General features: G+C 35.8%; 1 protein-coding gene across 1 annotated transcript in view; it reads left to right on the forward strand.

The window, feature by feature from the left end:
• LOC131436334 (uncharacterized) overlaps positions 1–8,426 on the forward strand; it is a 34,064-nt gene extending 25,638 nt beyond the window's left edge. The window contains exons 2-3 of the mRNA XM_058605001.1: positions 1,453–1,727; positions 7,635–8,426. Of these exons, the coding sequence (XP_058460984.1) occupies positions 1,453–1,727; positions 7,635–7,721 (362 nt within the window). The 3' untranslated portion in view covers positions 7,722–8,426. The remainder of the gene's footprint in view (positions 1–1,452; positions 1,728–7,634) is intronic.
• The last annotated feature ends 9,778 nt before the right edge of the window (positions 8,427–18,204 follow it).

Here is an 18,204-nt window from a genome sequence, read left to right on the forward strand (position 1 = left end):
TGCAGTTTTAATAAATAGAACTGAAGAGTAAGGTTAGGCATTATGTAACAGAGAGCGAAACATCTGATAGGTAACAATAGCGCGCTCGAGTCGGGTAGGTAAAATAATTCGACATATACAAAAATACCCGTAACTGGGGGAACGTCTGTGTGTTCATTCATCACGTTATGCTGAAAGAACTTATATTGAAAAACTATTGTTATTATATAAAACAACATCCAATCCCATACGTAGAATTCTTGACTAATTTCAAAAGCACAAATATTATCATACAATATAGCTCCACATTACATTCGAAATAAGTACATCCCTGTCAGCGAGAGCACTAACAAGTTGAAGAAGATGATCGGCCTTGCCCTGCCCATTTCGCGACTCAGTAGCACCGGGGACCTAAGTGCTCACATATGTGCTTCCCATTTATTTTTCGCTTAGCGAAAGATTATGGCATCCGTGCGGAGCACATGGCTAGACCAACCGATGCAATGGATTGACTGACTGGCTGACTGACTGACTACCTACATACCATCGTAGTAAAAAAGAGGTCAATTGATTAGCATAATATGGTAGAGCGTTGGCAAAGCCAAGGAAGCCAGAATTGAATAACGGGGTTCTTCCGTATGGTAGAAACCGATAGCGGATAAAGTCGGAGAGAGAGCGGATTTGAAAACTATTTGAATTATATATAGTAAATATTGAAAACGAATTTTTGATGGTATTGACAAAACTTAACTATAAAAATAAATTTTTACATTTGAACTATGTAAATTAAATTTACCTCTATATAAAAGTTTTCATGGAATGAAACTACAACGAATAAACTATTCTAACAACATTCACATTTATTTACCAAAACAAGTGAGTGTTGTCTCAAGTTTTATAATGTATTACATAGTGAAACCACGTTTTAACAAATCAGTGAGATAGATTGGTTGCAATTTGAAGTATTGTAGAGATAGACAAATTGCCAGTTTGAGGATACAATGTTTTGTGAGTTTACTAGTTTTACTTTTCCACTACCCGACTCGATCAAGTTAATTGATATTCTACATGTATTTGTATCAAGTCACTGCTTTTATATTCCGAAGAACACGAAGCTCTATTGAACCAATTGTCGCCGAATATGTATCTGGAAATCGTAGCGATTGGATAAGTCGACCAGTAGTAAAACAATCATTCGTACTTAATATGACCAGTTGTTGCCAGTAATGTTGTTCTATATACTTCTGGTCACGTACGAACCGGCGATTAGACACGTGATTCTACCGTGAATAGCATACTTTCATCGAACTTATTTTTTCCTAAACTTTTGTCAAATAAAACGTGCTCAGTGTACCAAAAATGATGATCCTCTGTCACAGGGCCCTAGCAGTATTTGTTTGATTCCACAACATTCGGTGCTGTTTTGTCCTTCAGGATTTAACGAATTACTTTTCTTTCTTCACATCCTTTCAGAAAAGCATTACGGCTGCTACAAGGTGGGTATCCTGTTCTCCATCATCATTATACTGCTGCTGCTAGTAGGATGCGTCCCGGTATTTTTCCTCACCCACAACAACAATCTGATTCTACTTATACTACTGGTGACGCTAATTTTAATCGGTATCGTTACGTATGCCTACTTCCGGTGGCAGCATCGACGAGCGCAGCAGATGCGCCGTAGCTACGAGGTTCAGAAAATGAACTTGACTCGGACGACCAAACGACCCGACCCGACGGAGCACAAGCAGGTAAAAGTCCTTTGGATTTTCTTCACGTGGTATTACAAGAAAATAATCTGATTTCAAACATTTTTTGTTCGAGAAGTTGATTTGATAAAAAGTTTCTTGTTTGAGAAGTTGATCTAAAAAAGTTTTACGAATGATCCATTAAAGACTGTCCCAGAAAGTATGGACGCACTTTGATTTCGCTGTAAATAATTCACAAGTGTTAGATATTCAAATTTTATTCGATATACTGATAATATTAGTCTACAAAATCAGAATATTATTCTCAACTTTGGCTACTTAGCCATTGTAGATTAGCTGGCGCACCTTCTTGCGAACGTTTCTCATTAAATTCCGTACAGACATGTTGGCGACAAGTTTTGATACTTTTTTGCAATCTTTTTCGAACTGTTGAATGGTTTCGGCTGCCGAGACATGTTTCCTAAGATGTGCCTTCGTTAATGCTCAAAATTCCTCAATTGGTCGAAGTTGTGGCAATTTGGTGGATTTGGTCTTTTGGGACGAAAGTGACATTTTTTGGTAGTATACCATTCTACCGTTGATTTCGAGTAGTGGCAAGAAGCAAGATCTGGCCAGAAGACAACAGGATCCTTGTGGCTTCGAATCATGGGTAGAAGTCGTTTTTGTAAACATTCCTTGATGTATATTTCGCTGTTCATTGAAGCAGTGGTGATGAAGGGTTTCGAAATCTTACCGCAGCTACAAATTGCTTGCCAGACCATAGCTTTCTTAACAAATTTTTCGACTTCAATCGATGTCTCGGACTGGTTTAACACTTGCCCTTCTCGCACCCTATAATATTGTAGTCCCGGCAAGGATTTGTAATCGAGTTTCACGTAGGTTTCGTCGTCCATGATTATGCAGCTCAAATTTCCAGCAAGAATCGTATTGTACAGCTTTCGAACCCTCGGCCTGATCGATGATTCTTGTTTCGGACTACGTTTTGGTTGTTTCTGCTTCTTATATGTTCGAAGATTCAAACGTTCTTTAGCACGAAGAACATTTGACTTCGAAATGCCCACTTTTTTGGCCACATCCCGGACCGGAACCCCCCTTTTTTGCTCGAACGCCTTCAGTATACGTTTATCCAACTGACCCGTTTTCGGCTTATCCTCAAAGGTGTTATCCTCACCGAACTTCCTGATTGCATTTCGCACGGCTTTTTCACTTACTCTTTCCATCTTTGCTATCTTTCTCAGTGACAGTCCGCGTTCTGTGCACCATTTGTACACAATTTTTCGACGTTGTTCTGCTGAAAGTCCACGCATTTCGAAACAAACTAATGAAAACGAATAAACAACTGCACAAGTGGTTAGAGAAGAGTGCACAGTGGTCCGAAACGGGGAATTAGCGTGACAAAAATATTTTCACTTTTAAAAATTAGTTTTTTGTAGTTGGTGTCTTCACAAAAGTTGTTTGTAATAAAATGGCGCTCCTTTTGATAAAAAAAAGTTACTGAGTGGTCCTCATTTAGACTGAAATCTGAAATCTAACTTTCTTAATTGAACTCAGAAATGATTTTGTTGTACAATAAAGTTGTAGGAAATTTTATTTCGAACAACTTTGTTGAAAAAAGAACCCCTCTAGCTCTTCATGTGATCGAGTTACATCAATTTTCCCGAGTAAAAGGGTAGGGTGGCTACTGAAATATCAGTTTTTTTGTTATAACTTTTTTGTGAAACGTTCTATGGAAAAGTTGTTTTCAGAAGAGTTGTTGAACAAATCATTGCCCATAACTTTACCCAACCAAGTTTTTTCATATGAGCTACCAGTAAAAAGTTGTGATTGTTTTTTCATCGAAAACTAGTCAAGCTTCAAATATCAATATTCATTAGATGCCAGATCGATAAAAATGTATCCTATACGGTTCCTGAAAGGTCATAATATAAGTAAAAAATTAGGAGAAAAGAGTGTTATTTTTTTGACTTATTTATAGTAGTCTTAAAAATACTTCAAAAATCTCAAAAATATTACATAGCTCTTAAACGTCTTAACGTATCAACATACTTCCTTCAGCAAAATAATAGTATCAAATTAGTTCTGCAAGTGTTCCATACGTCATTAGTGCGTCGTTTTCCGGTTTTTACAGGCTATTCGGTACACAAGTGGATGAGAAAGAAATGCTAGTGTCATAGGCGTCTTGGCACGATGTGGATAAAAATATTTGCATTTTACTAACTTGCATCAGCTTGTTGGAATGGTTGTCGAGATCATGAAAATTTCTGTTCATAAATTTATCATGGCCACAGTATCTATAATCCTCAGTTGCTCAAACTCAATTGAAGTAGTTATTTTGGTAATAAATTATTTAAAATTGTTCTGCAATCTATTTTCGGCTGTAGTTTTTGTGTGTCTCATTTTTCGAAAGGACAATGTATGGAACACTTGAAAAACTAATTTGATACTATTATTTTGCTGAAGGAAGTATGTTGAAACGTTAAGGCGTTTAAGAGTTATGCAATAATTTTGGGATTTTTGAAGGTATTTTTAAGACTAGTTTAAATAAGTTAAAAAAATAACACCCTAGTAAAAGTTAAAAAAATAACAGACTAGTTTAAATAAGTTAAAAAAAAAAACAATCATAACTTTTTACTGGTAGCTCATATGAAAAAGCTTGGTTGGGCAAAATTATGGGCAATGATTAGTTCAACAACTCTTCTGAAGACAACTTTTCCATAGAACATTTCACAAAAAAAGTTATAACAAAAAACTGATATTTCAGTAGCCACCCTACTTTTACTCGGGAAAACTGATGTAACTCGATCAAATCTAGAGCTAGAGAGGTGCTTTTTTCAACAAAGTTGTTAAAAATAAAATTTCCTACAACTTTATTGTACAACAAAATCATTTCTGAGTTCAATTAAGAAAGTTAGATTTCAGATTTCAGTCTAAATGAGGACCACCCTATTAACTTTTTTCATCAAAAGGATCGCCATTTGATTACAAACAACTTTTGTGAAGACACCAACTACAAAAAATTAATATTGAATAGTGAAAATATTTTTGTCACGCTAATTTCCTGTTTCGGACCACAGTGGAGTGTAAACAACAGGACGCAGCCATAAAAATTGATAGATTCTGAACCATTGCGAAATGGCAGCGGTTTTTGGTTGCGTCCATACTTTCTGGGATAATCTTTATTTTCCCACAAATTCAAAATCATTGGTGTAACGAATTAATTTTTTTTTTGAGCTTTACATAATACTTTCAGTTTTACCACAAACAAATTTGTTTTTAAATAGTGCAGTAACGTAAGCATTTTTTCATTTTCTCGCTCCACCCAATTGATTCCGCTCGACGACCTGAGCAAGTGTGTGTGTGTGTGTGTGTGTGTGTGTGTGTGTGTGTGTGTGTGTGTGTGTGTGTATGTGTGGCTGGGCCGATTTTGATCAAACTAGTCGCCAATGAGATGTCTCCCCGTTATCCTGAACGCTATTGAATGATTTTGAGATAAGATGTTTACTTTTTGAGTTATACAAAGTTTTCTGTCGAAATTATTAGTTTTTTGACAATATCTGTCACAATTGACCTTGAAAACAAAATATGTTTTCAGACCTAAATTACGGACGATAAAATTTATCCAACAAGCAATAGATTGTAAAAATCCGTTCATTTTCAATGGAGATATCGATATTTTTGTGTAAGCGACTTTTCACCTTATTCCAGTAGTAGGAGTTTTGAGCGCGGGAGCAGCGCAAAACACGGTTTTTATACAGTTACATACAATTGTTTCTGAGTACCAAAACGATTGTGTCCTTTTATGTGATATTTTGCCTCGGATCGATTTTAGCACGGTTCGTTTTTGGCAACATAAATGTTCGAATATTACATGTTTAAACCAGATGATGGCAGCATTTTCGAGTTGAAAGCAATTTCATAAATATATTGATTTAAACTAGTTACAGCAATAAATGCTGGAAGAACATAACACTCATATACCATTTGAATCAGTTCGTCGAATTCAGCAACTCAAACTAAGATTCATATGAAAAGTGGTGTACTCCCAAACAAGGATCCTAAATATCATATGAATCCGGGTTTGGTTTCGGAACCACAATATGATATGTGAAACGAAATTAAAATAATGTAACTCATTTTTCTCGTAGATGGCTGAAACGATCAAAGATTCAAATGAAATCTAAGAACCATCTAAGATTCAAGTGAAAGGTCTTAAGATATTATAAAACATCTTGCTTTTTAGTCAGATGCAACTTCCGGTTCAGGAATACAGGGTGATTAGTATAAAAATGTTCATTTCACTTAAATTAATCAGGTTTATCGGTTTGAAGATTTGGATAGTTTTTTTCAGTTTTAGCGGTATTCAGTTTTCGATTCGGATTTAATTCGCACTACGATTTCTCAAAGATGTCTACACTGATTTTCAAACATTTTGAATCAAATGTAAACTAAAAAGCTCCTCCGGTGAATTTAACTGACTTCGGCTACACCGATTTTCGAATTCCGGTTCCAGTATCGAGTCGTTTCTCAAAGCTCATTCGTTTTCTCAAAAAAGTCCATATCGAATTTCATAACAAAAATTGAAATTAATGGATTCATGGTCCCATACAAAATAATGAATTTTATCCGATTCTGATTTCAGATTCTGGAATTACAGGGAAAAATTCAAGCCGATACAGGAGATGACAATTCCAAAAAGCTTCAAAGTTGAACTCAAAACTATTGCAATTTATTTTTTTTTTGTCCCGATTATAGAGGCTCTAATCTTGAGGTCATTCACCTCTTCGGGCCAGAAAAACCTTCTGACACTATGTGCGGGGTTGGGAATCGAATCCAGGTGGGGTGCGAGAAAGGCATCGACTTACCAATCACGCTATACCCGTCCCAGCAATTTATTAATTTATGGCCATACGAATCGTTTTGGGTTATGTTGGTTCCTGAAAACCGGCTCTGGAAGTACCGTAAATAACCGTAAATTCTAAGCACTTTTTGGAGAGATAAATGAGTATTGATGCAGGAAACATGTGGATCGATAAAATCATCTCACTGGTAGGTGGATAAGGCACGTTTTTGTATAAATATACCGCATACAAATTTCTATTTGAGAAAGAACACGCCATAAACTCAATCAATTGAAAAACATGATACATTCAAAGGAAGAAACGCATCTTAGCTGAGTGTAGAAGTAATAAAACTAGCATTTAGGTGAATTTACACATGAACTACATGTTGAAATAGATTGAAATATGTTTGATATGAAAAAGAACACCAAATTGAAATTTTACTTCACACAAGTCTGTCGTGTGTACTTTTATCAGTGTATGTTATAAAATTAGTGAAAGTAGTAACACACTCTGGATAGTAGTTGAGGATCGTTTTGCCTCAATGTTCCGGTGGATGTGATTTCGTGTAATGGAAAACAAAATTTTCCTATTTTATACGCTCTAACACTCTCTACCGTTGTGTTATTTCCCATGTAAATTTTTCAAGGGCTTCAAGTAATGAAATAGCTTGGAAATAATGTTTAAATTGTCAACGAATGTGACGTATATTTGACTAAGGTCAAGTAAATCGGTAGTCTTGGAAGGAAATGTAGGTATGAAATATATCAATATTTACTACTATAGAGACATCAGATCTCACTTCAACTTTTGGTTTGAGTTTAGAAGAGACTACTGGAGCGAGCTGAATGATAATAATAATAATAATAATAACGATAAGCAATCATGACAATTCCCGATTACAAAAGAATATTTAATTGATGTCGCATTACGTCACTCGTAAAATGACAAAATCCTGATCCTGTATTTAAACACATCTAACACGCTGTAAAATAATTTGCTGTATTTAAAGGAAATATCAATTTTTTTTCTTAAAGCAGAAAATGATGCTGATTAATTGTAATCAACAAATTAAATAAACGTTTTTTCTGTTTTAACACTTTTTTCGCAGGTACAACCCAATCCAGGAACGACTAAAATTGCTCCGGACAATGGCAATAGCATCCCGGCGAATCAACCTCGATACTCATTTATTTGAATAATAGTTCAAACGTTGTCCTACATAGCGGGTGACCATAAATTACATCCATCACTGGTTGGATTCCCCTGTCAAACATTCCGTCAACCGCTTGAATGCAACAATACAATACTAAATGATCCTGAAAGTCAGTCAGTTGTTCATAGCATCACAAACAGACCAAATAATAGTAGGCAACCAATGGAAGCCTAATGAACAAGGGTGTAAAATGAACGGCAATCATTGCACCATCAGAATAAGAATAATCAGAATACAAATTTACATCTCTACTGCCTCGTCAAAGCCACATATTAATTGTGAAATTTTTACTTTATAATTATCCAACTGGCACCCGAGCACTTGAGAGCGGCAAAGGGGAATTGTTAACGTCATTGCGAAGCCAATGAAACTGCTGCGGCCCGATCTGCTTCGCTCTGGTGTAGGCTTAATTCAGGCGTGTGCCACTATTAAGCTACGTAAATTCAATCAATCAAAAAAAAATATACGCGTGTGAAATGCTCACCGATTGTGAAAGTACTATTTATTGTTTGGTTTTAAACCCAACCAACACCCGTCGGTTGCTAGCTGTTCTTTAGTTTAAATATGCTTCGGCGGTTGCACTCTGTTATGACTGTTGCATTTTTTTTGTACGAAGAGAATATTCAATTATGTGAATTTGTTATTTCATAAAACTGATTGCTTTAATAAAAAACGACTTGTTTTCTATCTGCATAGCGATCTTTATTTGAGAAAGAAATAATCTGCTGTCTGGAACAGGCGAATAGTTTTGAAATAATATTTGATTTGGCTATGACAACTGACCCATGTCTTTGAAAATAACCTAATATCACGTAATTTGAATCAATCGCCATCAGAAACCCTAAAACGAAAAGCGATTTTCGTGACAAATGTAAATATAAGGTTGATCTCAAATAGAATAACAAAAATTTCCTGCAGTTTTCGACAAAGACGCAATTTAGAAAGTATTCTGTTATGGCCTGAGGATCGAATTAAGAAAATTATTTTTGTGGTTAAAAATCTGGCTGCCATTTCCAAAGATGTGGCTCACTATCAAAAAAATCTATTACGATTAATTCTTTTTTTGTACACTATGCTGAAAGCATATTTATGCAGATGTTTTTTAAGAGCTCCTTCTTATGTTAATAGTTGAATATTCGGGAAGGGAAGGAACACGACACTGAAAATATTGTAAGCAAGCTGTCTCAACGGATGCAACTAGCCAAGAATGGCTTCGCTCTTGCGGTTACTAGCAAACAAGCTCGATTTCATCAATTATGAATACCAGGTCGACTGATGTCTAAAAATAAAATTCTTTCACTTTTCCTGACTTTTCAGATACAATCCAAACATTTGATTCTAAGAATAACAATATTCATTACTGCCGAACTTAATGTTTCCTTCAATGTTTGTTTTTTCGCAAATGCATATGCAATTCTTGATTGGCATATACGAACATTTCACCGAAAACTGTGATCGGGTGAGGTATACCGAACTATGATCCGAATTATCCCAGGCTGGCGCTTCAATGCATAGGGCACTGGCCTTACAAGCGGGCGTGTCGTACATTCGAGCCCCGGTCTAGAAAGATTCTTAGTGTGAGTAGGATCGGTAGCACACCCAGCCATGCCATGCCAATGGTCGAGACCACCCATTGCGCCATAATAGGGTAAACTGTTATATTATGCGCCCTCTTTAATAAAAACATTGAGAAGATATTCACCAGAATAATATTTTAACACCATTCAATTCTATTATATATCACGTCACTATACACAACGACACTTTGAAAATGTATAATAAACGTATCTATGAGTATTTCGAATATATTATGCATTTATCATCAGTGTATCAGGTTTTAAATTTAGGTTTACATAGTTTATAGTTTTATTATTTTAGTGAAATTATTCTACTAAACGGTCATATGACAAATTAGTGATTGAGATATTTCCAAATGCATTTATATATTTTCTGAGAGAATGTAGGTATTTCATTTCAATACGCGTGTGAAACATAATTTCGAATGATACCGGTAAAAATGATGAGAATTGATTGATACAAACACATTTTCCAAAACGACCATATTCTCAGTTTATTCGCTTGTTGTAGACATAATGCCTCAGCAGCCGTATAATTAGGTTTTTTACCGTCACTTCTAACCTCAATCGGATGAACACATTTTGACAGTTCAGCGGTACTTTTTGTAAACAGACTTTTTTTTGTTTGTCTGTTGACAGTTGTTGAGTTTCAGAACATTTGTTAACGATTCGATACGGTTCGTTTCAGAGATTTATTAAATAAAAGTGTCTAGTTGTGAAGTGTAAAGATGATTGTTTGAGATGTGTTTCTCGATTAAGCTTGTTTGTAAACAGTACCGCTGAACTGTCCAGGATGAATTCTTGTTCATTTATGATAAAAAATTCAATATGCCTCACAACTAGGATTTTTACCGTCACTACTAACCTCAATCGTAATTATTTCAAAAAATATTAAAGAGACCCTTTTTTCTTAAGATTAGTTTTTCGGTTGGTTTTCAAGTCGAAAATTATATTTCCGATTGAGCCCCACATTTTTTGTCCGGTTTAGTCCCGAGTAAAGTCTAACATTAAAATGAGAACAAATTGAAATCTGATTATGATAGCAACATCAGCTTGAAATCCTAATATGATATCGACTCCAGTCCAGCCAGCGACTGGCACCATTAAGAAGGTGACAAGCGATTAAAAATACACTCTCCTACTCAATGCTTGATCGGAGAAATAGGTATAAAGCGAGAGGACTAGTGTTTGATGGACAGAGAAGATGTTTGTATGTAAGGTATCGGTCGGGTGACGGCCAGGATGTAGACCATGTTCGATGTACGTTGCTACTATGTCTGTTTCGAGTTTTGCAGTGGCTAAAACAAGATCAGAGTGGCGAAATGGTAGCGCGTATGCACGGAATGCATAAGAACGCAGGTTCGAGTCCTGTCTCTGAGCGTATCTCTTTCCAAAAATTCATCTTTTCTGTTAGTTTTTCTTTCACTTGGCTTCTCCAATATATATTTATTTCAACTTTTATTCAGCTTTTACGCTAATAATACTCCTTCTTTTTAGCCACAAGAATATTGGTGTAGAACCACAAATCTGGGAGGCATTGGGAAAATTGGCGATCATCGGTACCACGTTTGTTTGAAGCTGGTCAATCTGAATAGTAGCTTTGGCATTCCCATCTTGCAGATCGTCAGCCGTAGAAGGAACTTATTTAAGAATTTGAGATGAGAAATTTATTTGACATAATTGATTTCCTTCTAGATACGTTGAGTATTCGGTCCTGTAACAATTTTTGTGTTCAATTTTTAAAAAAATGTCTCGATATTTGTAGTCATACGACGTCGCCAAGTTTCAAAGTCTTTTGACCATTATTTTCAGTGCATCCAGAAATCGGGGATCTAGATGGCAAAAAATAATTTTTGTGCACCAACTAACCAGTCCTTTAAGTTAGATCAAGTCACTTTAAAAGAACTCTTCTTTAAATCGTAATTTTTAAAATCAAAACTCAATTCATGGAGTAATGGATCTTTCAATATGCAAATCATACGTAATTCGGTATTTAAAGTGATTACATAGTAGGGTTGAATTGAAATGAATATCATTTATTTTAACCCAGCATAGTAGGGTTATTGTAGCAATAGTCATCTCATCAGTAGAGTCGCCATATCAATTTGCGGACTAATCGAGTCTCAGTCAACGAATTATGGTAAAATTGAATGTCTTTACTTCGGCTGTAAGAAAAAATAGTTGGATAATTGTGCGATATTACTGTTATAGCCACGAGAAAACTCGAAGCAAATTTTCATCTAACTCATAGACTTATGGTTTAAGTATTTGAGATGACTACGGAAGCTGAGATGGAAGCTGAATGAATGGAATGGTACCGTCATCGAATTTCTATATACGGAAAACAAAAATACAACACATCTACTCGCCAAACCCGTTCTGAAAATACCCATAACTTTATATCCCACAGTATGGAAAAAATCATTTACGAAATTCGAACAATTACTACATTGAATGTATCAGATTTCAGAACCTAGAACTAATTCTTAATAATACTTCAGTGGCTCATAGGTGCCACCAAAAAATATATGTTTAATTTGTCTATTCTTAAGTAGTCCACAAACTGTGTCAAAGACACTCTTCAAAACAATTCTCATTCCTAGTTATAAATGCTTAGAACTTCATATACTCACTAACGCTAGATACAATGAGAAGTATTTTATCAATCATTTAATCATCTTGGAACTTTAATACACTGTTCCAAAGAAACCGTCTAAACAAATCTGCATAATTTTTAATCATATATGGATATCTCTCTGCGGTGTTGGTAGTAGTGGGTTGCATACAGTCTTTTTTTTGCTTGCGAGTAAATCGCCTAAATGTATACTATCCAGGACCTTTTTTGGCTTGTCTATTTTTAGCTTATGCTCGTGACGTGTCATTTCGAGAAAATCTACATCATATTAAGTTTACAATGTGAGAGCAAAACTAGTTTTCAATTTGATGTCACACAGCATTTTTTTGCTTTCGATTTTGATCTTTTAACCGTTAAAACAACAGCACAACATCAAATTGAGTTTTCTTTTGGATCTCAAACTCTACTCGGGCGTTCCACACAAACAATTCTTTTTTGAGACGCTAGCAAAGTCTTTGCATTACATTCCTTTCGTGAAATTTGGCCTTTCTGTTTCAACAGACTTCGCAGCCGATTCTTAACGTACAGAATCATTGCATGGCTAGTAAGTACTATGGATCCTACTGACACGAAGAATCCTTGCAGGTCGGGGCTCGAGAACATACGACAGCTGACTTGTAAGACCAACGTCCTATGCATTGAACCGCCAACCCGGGTCATTTTTGAGACGCAATATTATTTTTATTTTCTGCGTAATCGAAAGCACTCAATAATCACTGGATTCAGCACGAAATGAATTTAAAGCACTAACCAGACCGTCATTACAATGCACAGAAATCGAATATGCACAAAAAATCAGAAAATTAATAAAAATTCATTAAAAAATGTACACGTTTTAACATGAGCATGATTGAAGCCAAACTGAATTGACTCAACGTCATCCAACTAACTGTCGTCTGTCTGTCACATGAAAGTGTGTTTACAAAGTGAATCCATGGAATCCATGGTTTATAAGACATTTGAGCTATATGATTTAACCCCATGTTCAGTATAGCCCCAGTCTCCCCTAAGTGCTGCCATACAGCATGTTGAATACCCGTGAGATCATTTCATTTTCGCGGATTTCCGGTGTTACGCGATTTTTGCCTTTCTCATATAGAAAGGTTATGCAATCACTGTGAAAACCGAGGCCCGGAGTGCCGAGTGTCATATACCATTCGATTCAGTTCGTCGAATACTCAAAATGTATGTGTGTGTATGTGCGTATGTGCGTATGTAACGTTTCTTTGCACTAGTTTTTCTCGAAGATGGCTGGACCGATTCTCACAAACTTAGATTCAAATGATAGGTCTTGTGGTCCCATACAAAATTCCTGAAAAATTATTCGGATCCGACTTCCGAATCCGGTTTTATGGGGTAAAATGTTCGAAAAATTGTGAAAATAAATGCACTAACTCTTATAGTCCCATACAAAATCCCTGAATGTTGTTTGGATTTGACATAGAATCAAATGAATGGTCTCATGGATCTTCACAAAACTTCTGTTATCTGTATCCGACTTCCGGTTCCGGAAGTATAAGGTGATGTAAAAAATCCATTTCAAAATTTTTTATTCACTTTTCTCAGAGATGGCGTGACCGATTTCAACAAACTTCGATTCAAATGAATGGTCTTATGGTCCCATATAAAACTACTACATTGCATATGGATCAGATTTCCGGTTCGGGAATTATTAGGTAAGGTGTGTAAAAGCTGGTATAACATCACTTAGAGGGGCGAAACAAAAAACGAAAAAAATATTCATAACTGACCCCAAAACTACTCCATTCGATAGTCATTATCAGTAGACGGCCTGAAGACTGATTTCTGCTATCTTGGTTCCTAGTTTCCGATTCCGAAGGCAGAGGAAATAGTGGTCTTATTTTCTCAAATGGATTTCACTCACTTTTCTCAGTGACTAATTTTCACAAACTTAGGTTTTAATGGAAGGCCCTGTGGACTTGTACGGAATTCCTCAATTTCATCCGTATCCAACATCTGGTTCCGGAATTAAAGGGTTAAGTATGTTAAAAAATTTGTTAAATTATAATATTTGAAAATGAATCGTCATAATACATTATTGGATTACGTTGATAATATATTTAACTTTTTTAGCGATGTTAGAAGATAACCATTTATTTTTCTCAACGTTGTCATCTAGACTATTTTTGATTGTGTTGGTAATTTTCACCCGAAATTAAGTGGCGGCAGGCCAGAAGCAAGTAAATATTGTAACAAAACGGGTTCGTTTTGTATTGCATTGGAGAATGAGAAGTAGGCACAATTCTGTATATAGTTTTGACAATATGTATTAAATCTGTATCCTGCATGAAATTCGCATGGACGTATACAAATCAATACATTACAGGTAATTCTGTATGAATGGCAATTCTGTTGGTAAATGAAAAAAATACAGTCTAGATGTCAGACAGAATGTTTTTGATAGGGTAACGTGGCGCCACCATGACATATGCGAGTACTGTCCCAACTAAAGGAATATTCGAAATGACCGTTAAAATGATTAAAGAATCTAATTTGAGTGTCCTGTCTGTTAGTCTGTGATCACAGTATCATATATGATAGTATGTTTCATATAAGAAAGGCATCATTACACCACTAGGTGGATCAAAACAGTTTTTTACGTGAATTTTCAAGGTTATCCGGCTCTTTTGTTTTGTCTTAGAAATGCATGACACGTCGAGATCTAGTGTTGAACCGAAACTCTAACACTTTTCGATTTTTTTCAAAGCATTATTTTTTGAAGATTACATCTGGATCTCGACGTTTTATGCATTTCTAAGACATTTGGCATAAAAAAAATGTCTCTAGTGTCGACGCGGATTCTCGAAGTTACGCGGTTTTTTACGCGAATTTCAGAATTTACGCGGTACGTGTTCCCCGCGTAAAACAAGACCTCAGTGTATCACGATATTTTCTTCCTTTGGTATTTACAAATCGGCATTTTGCATATTGTCTTTGGACGCAGTTTGCAGTTAAAGCCATTCAATTTCGGTGATAGGGAAGAGTGCTGGGTTATGAACCTTTTTTCCTCTAATTGACCAATATCGCCAGCTGTCTGTGTAAGCTTGTTTTATGTCATGACCAAGTTTTTCTGTCAGCACAAAACTTTACTATTAGACTACTAGTGACAGCAGCAGACGTGGTATTGACAATTGATCGTGAATAGTTTATTTTTATTGTTTCTAAAGTTCTACCCAAGTGGTTGAATTTGTGCCGAAAAGGTTAGCGTTATGCATATTTGTTCAGTGTTTTAGTTATATTGTTCGATCCATTATTGGTTTATATCGTATTGAGATTGCAAGTAAATGGTGTTTTTTGGAGGTTTTTTTTTCAATAGGGATTACTCTATTGTCTGAAATTTGTTTTGACAGTGTAAAGTGACGTCTCTACTCAGTATTGTTTGGCAAATCATTATGAATAGGTTATCTCCAGAACAACCCTTCCAAATCGTGGAGATTTATTTTCAAAATCAGTGTTCAATTGAAACTGTTAATAGAGCGCATCGGAAATTGTATGGTGCACATAATCGTCCATCTGAGACCACTATTAAGAACGTAATTACCATATTTTGATCTACATTCACTCTTTTGGATGCCAAGCCATCGACAAAAATAAGAAGCGTGCGTACAGAAGAACATATTGTGTTGAAGTAAACGACAATTTATCGATTCGTCGTCGTACGCAAAAAGCTGGACTTTGTTCATCGACTTTATGGAAAAATTTTCTTAAAGATTTTGATTTGGTGCCATATAAAATTCAATTGGTGCAGAAATTGAAGCCACGCGACCATCGTATACGCCATGAATTCAGTAATTGGCGGCCTAATCAATTGGATGAAGATCCGTTTTTTTTTTACCGCAAAATTCTCTTCAATGGGAAGTCGCATTTTTCGAACCTCTAAAATAAATTCCCAAAATTGAGCCTCCTGTAAATAAACACTCTTTTTGCTTTCTAAACAATCATGAGAGTTTCGGTTTGATTATTCCGAATTTTATCAGGATTTTACCTAGCCACTTTTATAAAACTGCCAAAAATCACGTCCTCCGAAAATCGGTCGCAGAAATTTACCGAACGACCAAATGTCAAATCTGACTAAATGAAGAAAAAGTGGCGCGTTATGTTCAACTTTTCAACGGTATCTTGCATTCTCTGATGTGTTTGTTCTATGAAAAGTTACAGATCGAAGGTGTAAGTTTCGCTTCAAACAAAGGCAATTACAGCATCATTCAGCTGCTGATCTTTGGCATTGGACCAAAATATACCGAAAAGTTAATAACGACAGAAAAACTTTCTCAAATCAGCCCTTCTGTGGGTCATAAATGTTTACAAAAGAGCTATAAGAATTATTCAACTGTTAAAATATGCCCATCGAAATTGAAAATAATCAATGCGAACCGGATCAAACGAGCGCAATTATAACGAACATTCAGCTGCATTGCGTTCGGAAAAAATGCATTGAATGCGTTTTGGTGACTTCTGGATATTCAGAATTTCTGGATAATGACATCTGCATTAAATTAGCGGGCATTATTCATATTAACGTCAATTCGGTTATGTGTCAAATTTCAGTTGCGATTATCGAAAATGTGATTTATTCCCAACACTAATGACACTAGCATGTTTGAATATATCAGCCACTACAGGAACTTTATTTGTATTGATTTCTACGATCATTTCAATCAGAGATAATTATGCGAATCTTCAGCTTTATATTTGTCTTGTTTCGTCACGTTCCAGCATAAGATATGCGCCCTTATTCTGAATAACGAAGTATCGTTTTTTTTATCGTATTTCATTCGTATTCCTAATAACGCCAGCAAAATCAAAGGTAGCTAGGATTCGACCGAACCATATTCGATCGAAAAACCAATACGACGTTATGCAGAATAAGGGCGATGGAAAGGAAGGGATCTTGATTGACTTGTAATAAGAAAAATTTCTGTGCTTGCAAGCTAAGTTCAGTAGTGTTTGATATTGACTTGATCAGTTGAAGTTTTCGTAGGTAAACAGGAAATAACGCTCAAACGGAACAAAAAAACAAAACAAATTAGATCAAGTGGCGCGTTTTTTTTTTTTTTTTTCATAAATACGTTTATTTCATAGGCAATATACATAAGTTTTTCTTCGCCGTGGCATCCACAATACATAGTAGTTTAAACCTAATACATTTCGAATATCATATTAGTATGTTGGTACTCATTAGTTAATCTAAACACTGTTTTTATCAAGCGAGTTGCTATTTTAAATTACATTAAATAAAATACATTTATTTTGTACATGATCTTATAACTATTTCAGGATTGTTTGTATCAGTTCACCACTTATATTCAATATCCTATAGTTGGCTATTGGTTGAACTCATGGAAGAGAAAACAGTTTAACATAAAATAAAATTTAAATTGGAACTCCAATGGATTTAATGAAATGATAAAGAAGTTTCATGTATGGAAGGTCACGACAAGCAAGAATGTCGCGAACTGGGACATTGGATAGTCTACCTTGGGTACGCAAGGAATTTATTAGTTGAGATCTGACATCACGAAACTCCACGCATGTCCAAACAACATGGTCAATATCGCGGTAACCTTCGCCGCAAGCACAATGATTAGTCTCGGAAAGTCCAATTCGAAGGAGATGTGCATCTAACGTGTAGTGATTGGACATGAGTCTGGACATCACACGAATGAAATCTCTACTCACATCCAGTCCCCTGAACCATGCCTTTGTCGATATTTTAGAAATAATTGAGTGCATCCACCGACCCAGATCATCTTTATCCCAAGAAGCTTGCCAGCTGGCAAGTGTTCTTTGGCGAGACGCGCTATAGAATTCGTTGAAAGCAATCGGTCTCTCATAAATTTCACCCTCAATAGCACCACGTTTGGCTAAAATATCGGCTCTTTCATTGCCTGGAATGGAGCAATGAGCCGGAACCCAAACTATTGTGATTAGATAATTATTATTCAATATGTCGTTCAGACACTGTTTTATTTTACCCAAGAAAAACGGTTCATTTTTGCCAGCAGCGTTTGAGCGAATGGCTTCAATTGCACTCAGACTATCTGTGAAGAGGAAATAATGGTTTGGAGATAATGTGACGATTACATTCAAGCTATAATGAACTGCTGCTAACTCTGCTATATAAACAGATGCAGGTTCTTGAAGCTTGAATGAGGCCGAAACATTATTGTTGAACATACCAAACCCTGTCGCTTCTTCCATTCGCGATCCGTCCGTGTAAAACATTTTCTCA

Source organism: Malaya genurostris, chromosome 3 (genome assembly GCF_030247185.1).
Source record: "Malaya genurostris strain Urasoe2022 chromosome 3, Malgen_1.1, whole genome shotgun sequence".
Classification (NCBI taxonomy): Eukaryota; Metazoa; Arthropoda; class Insecta; order Diptera; family Culicidae; genus Malaya; species Malaya genurostris.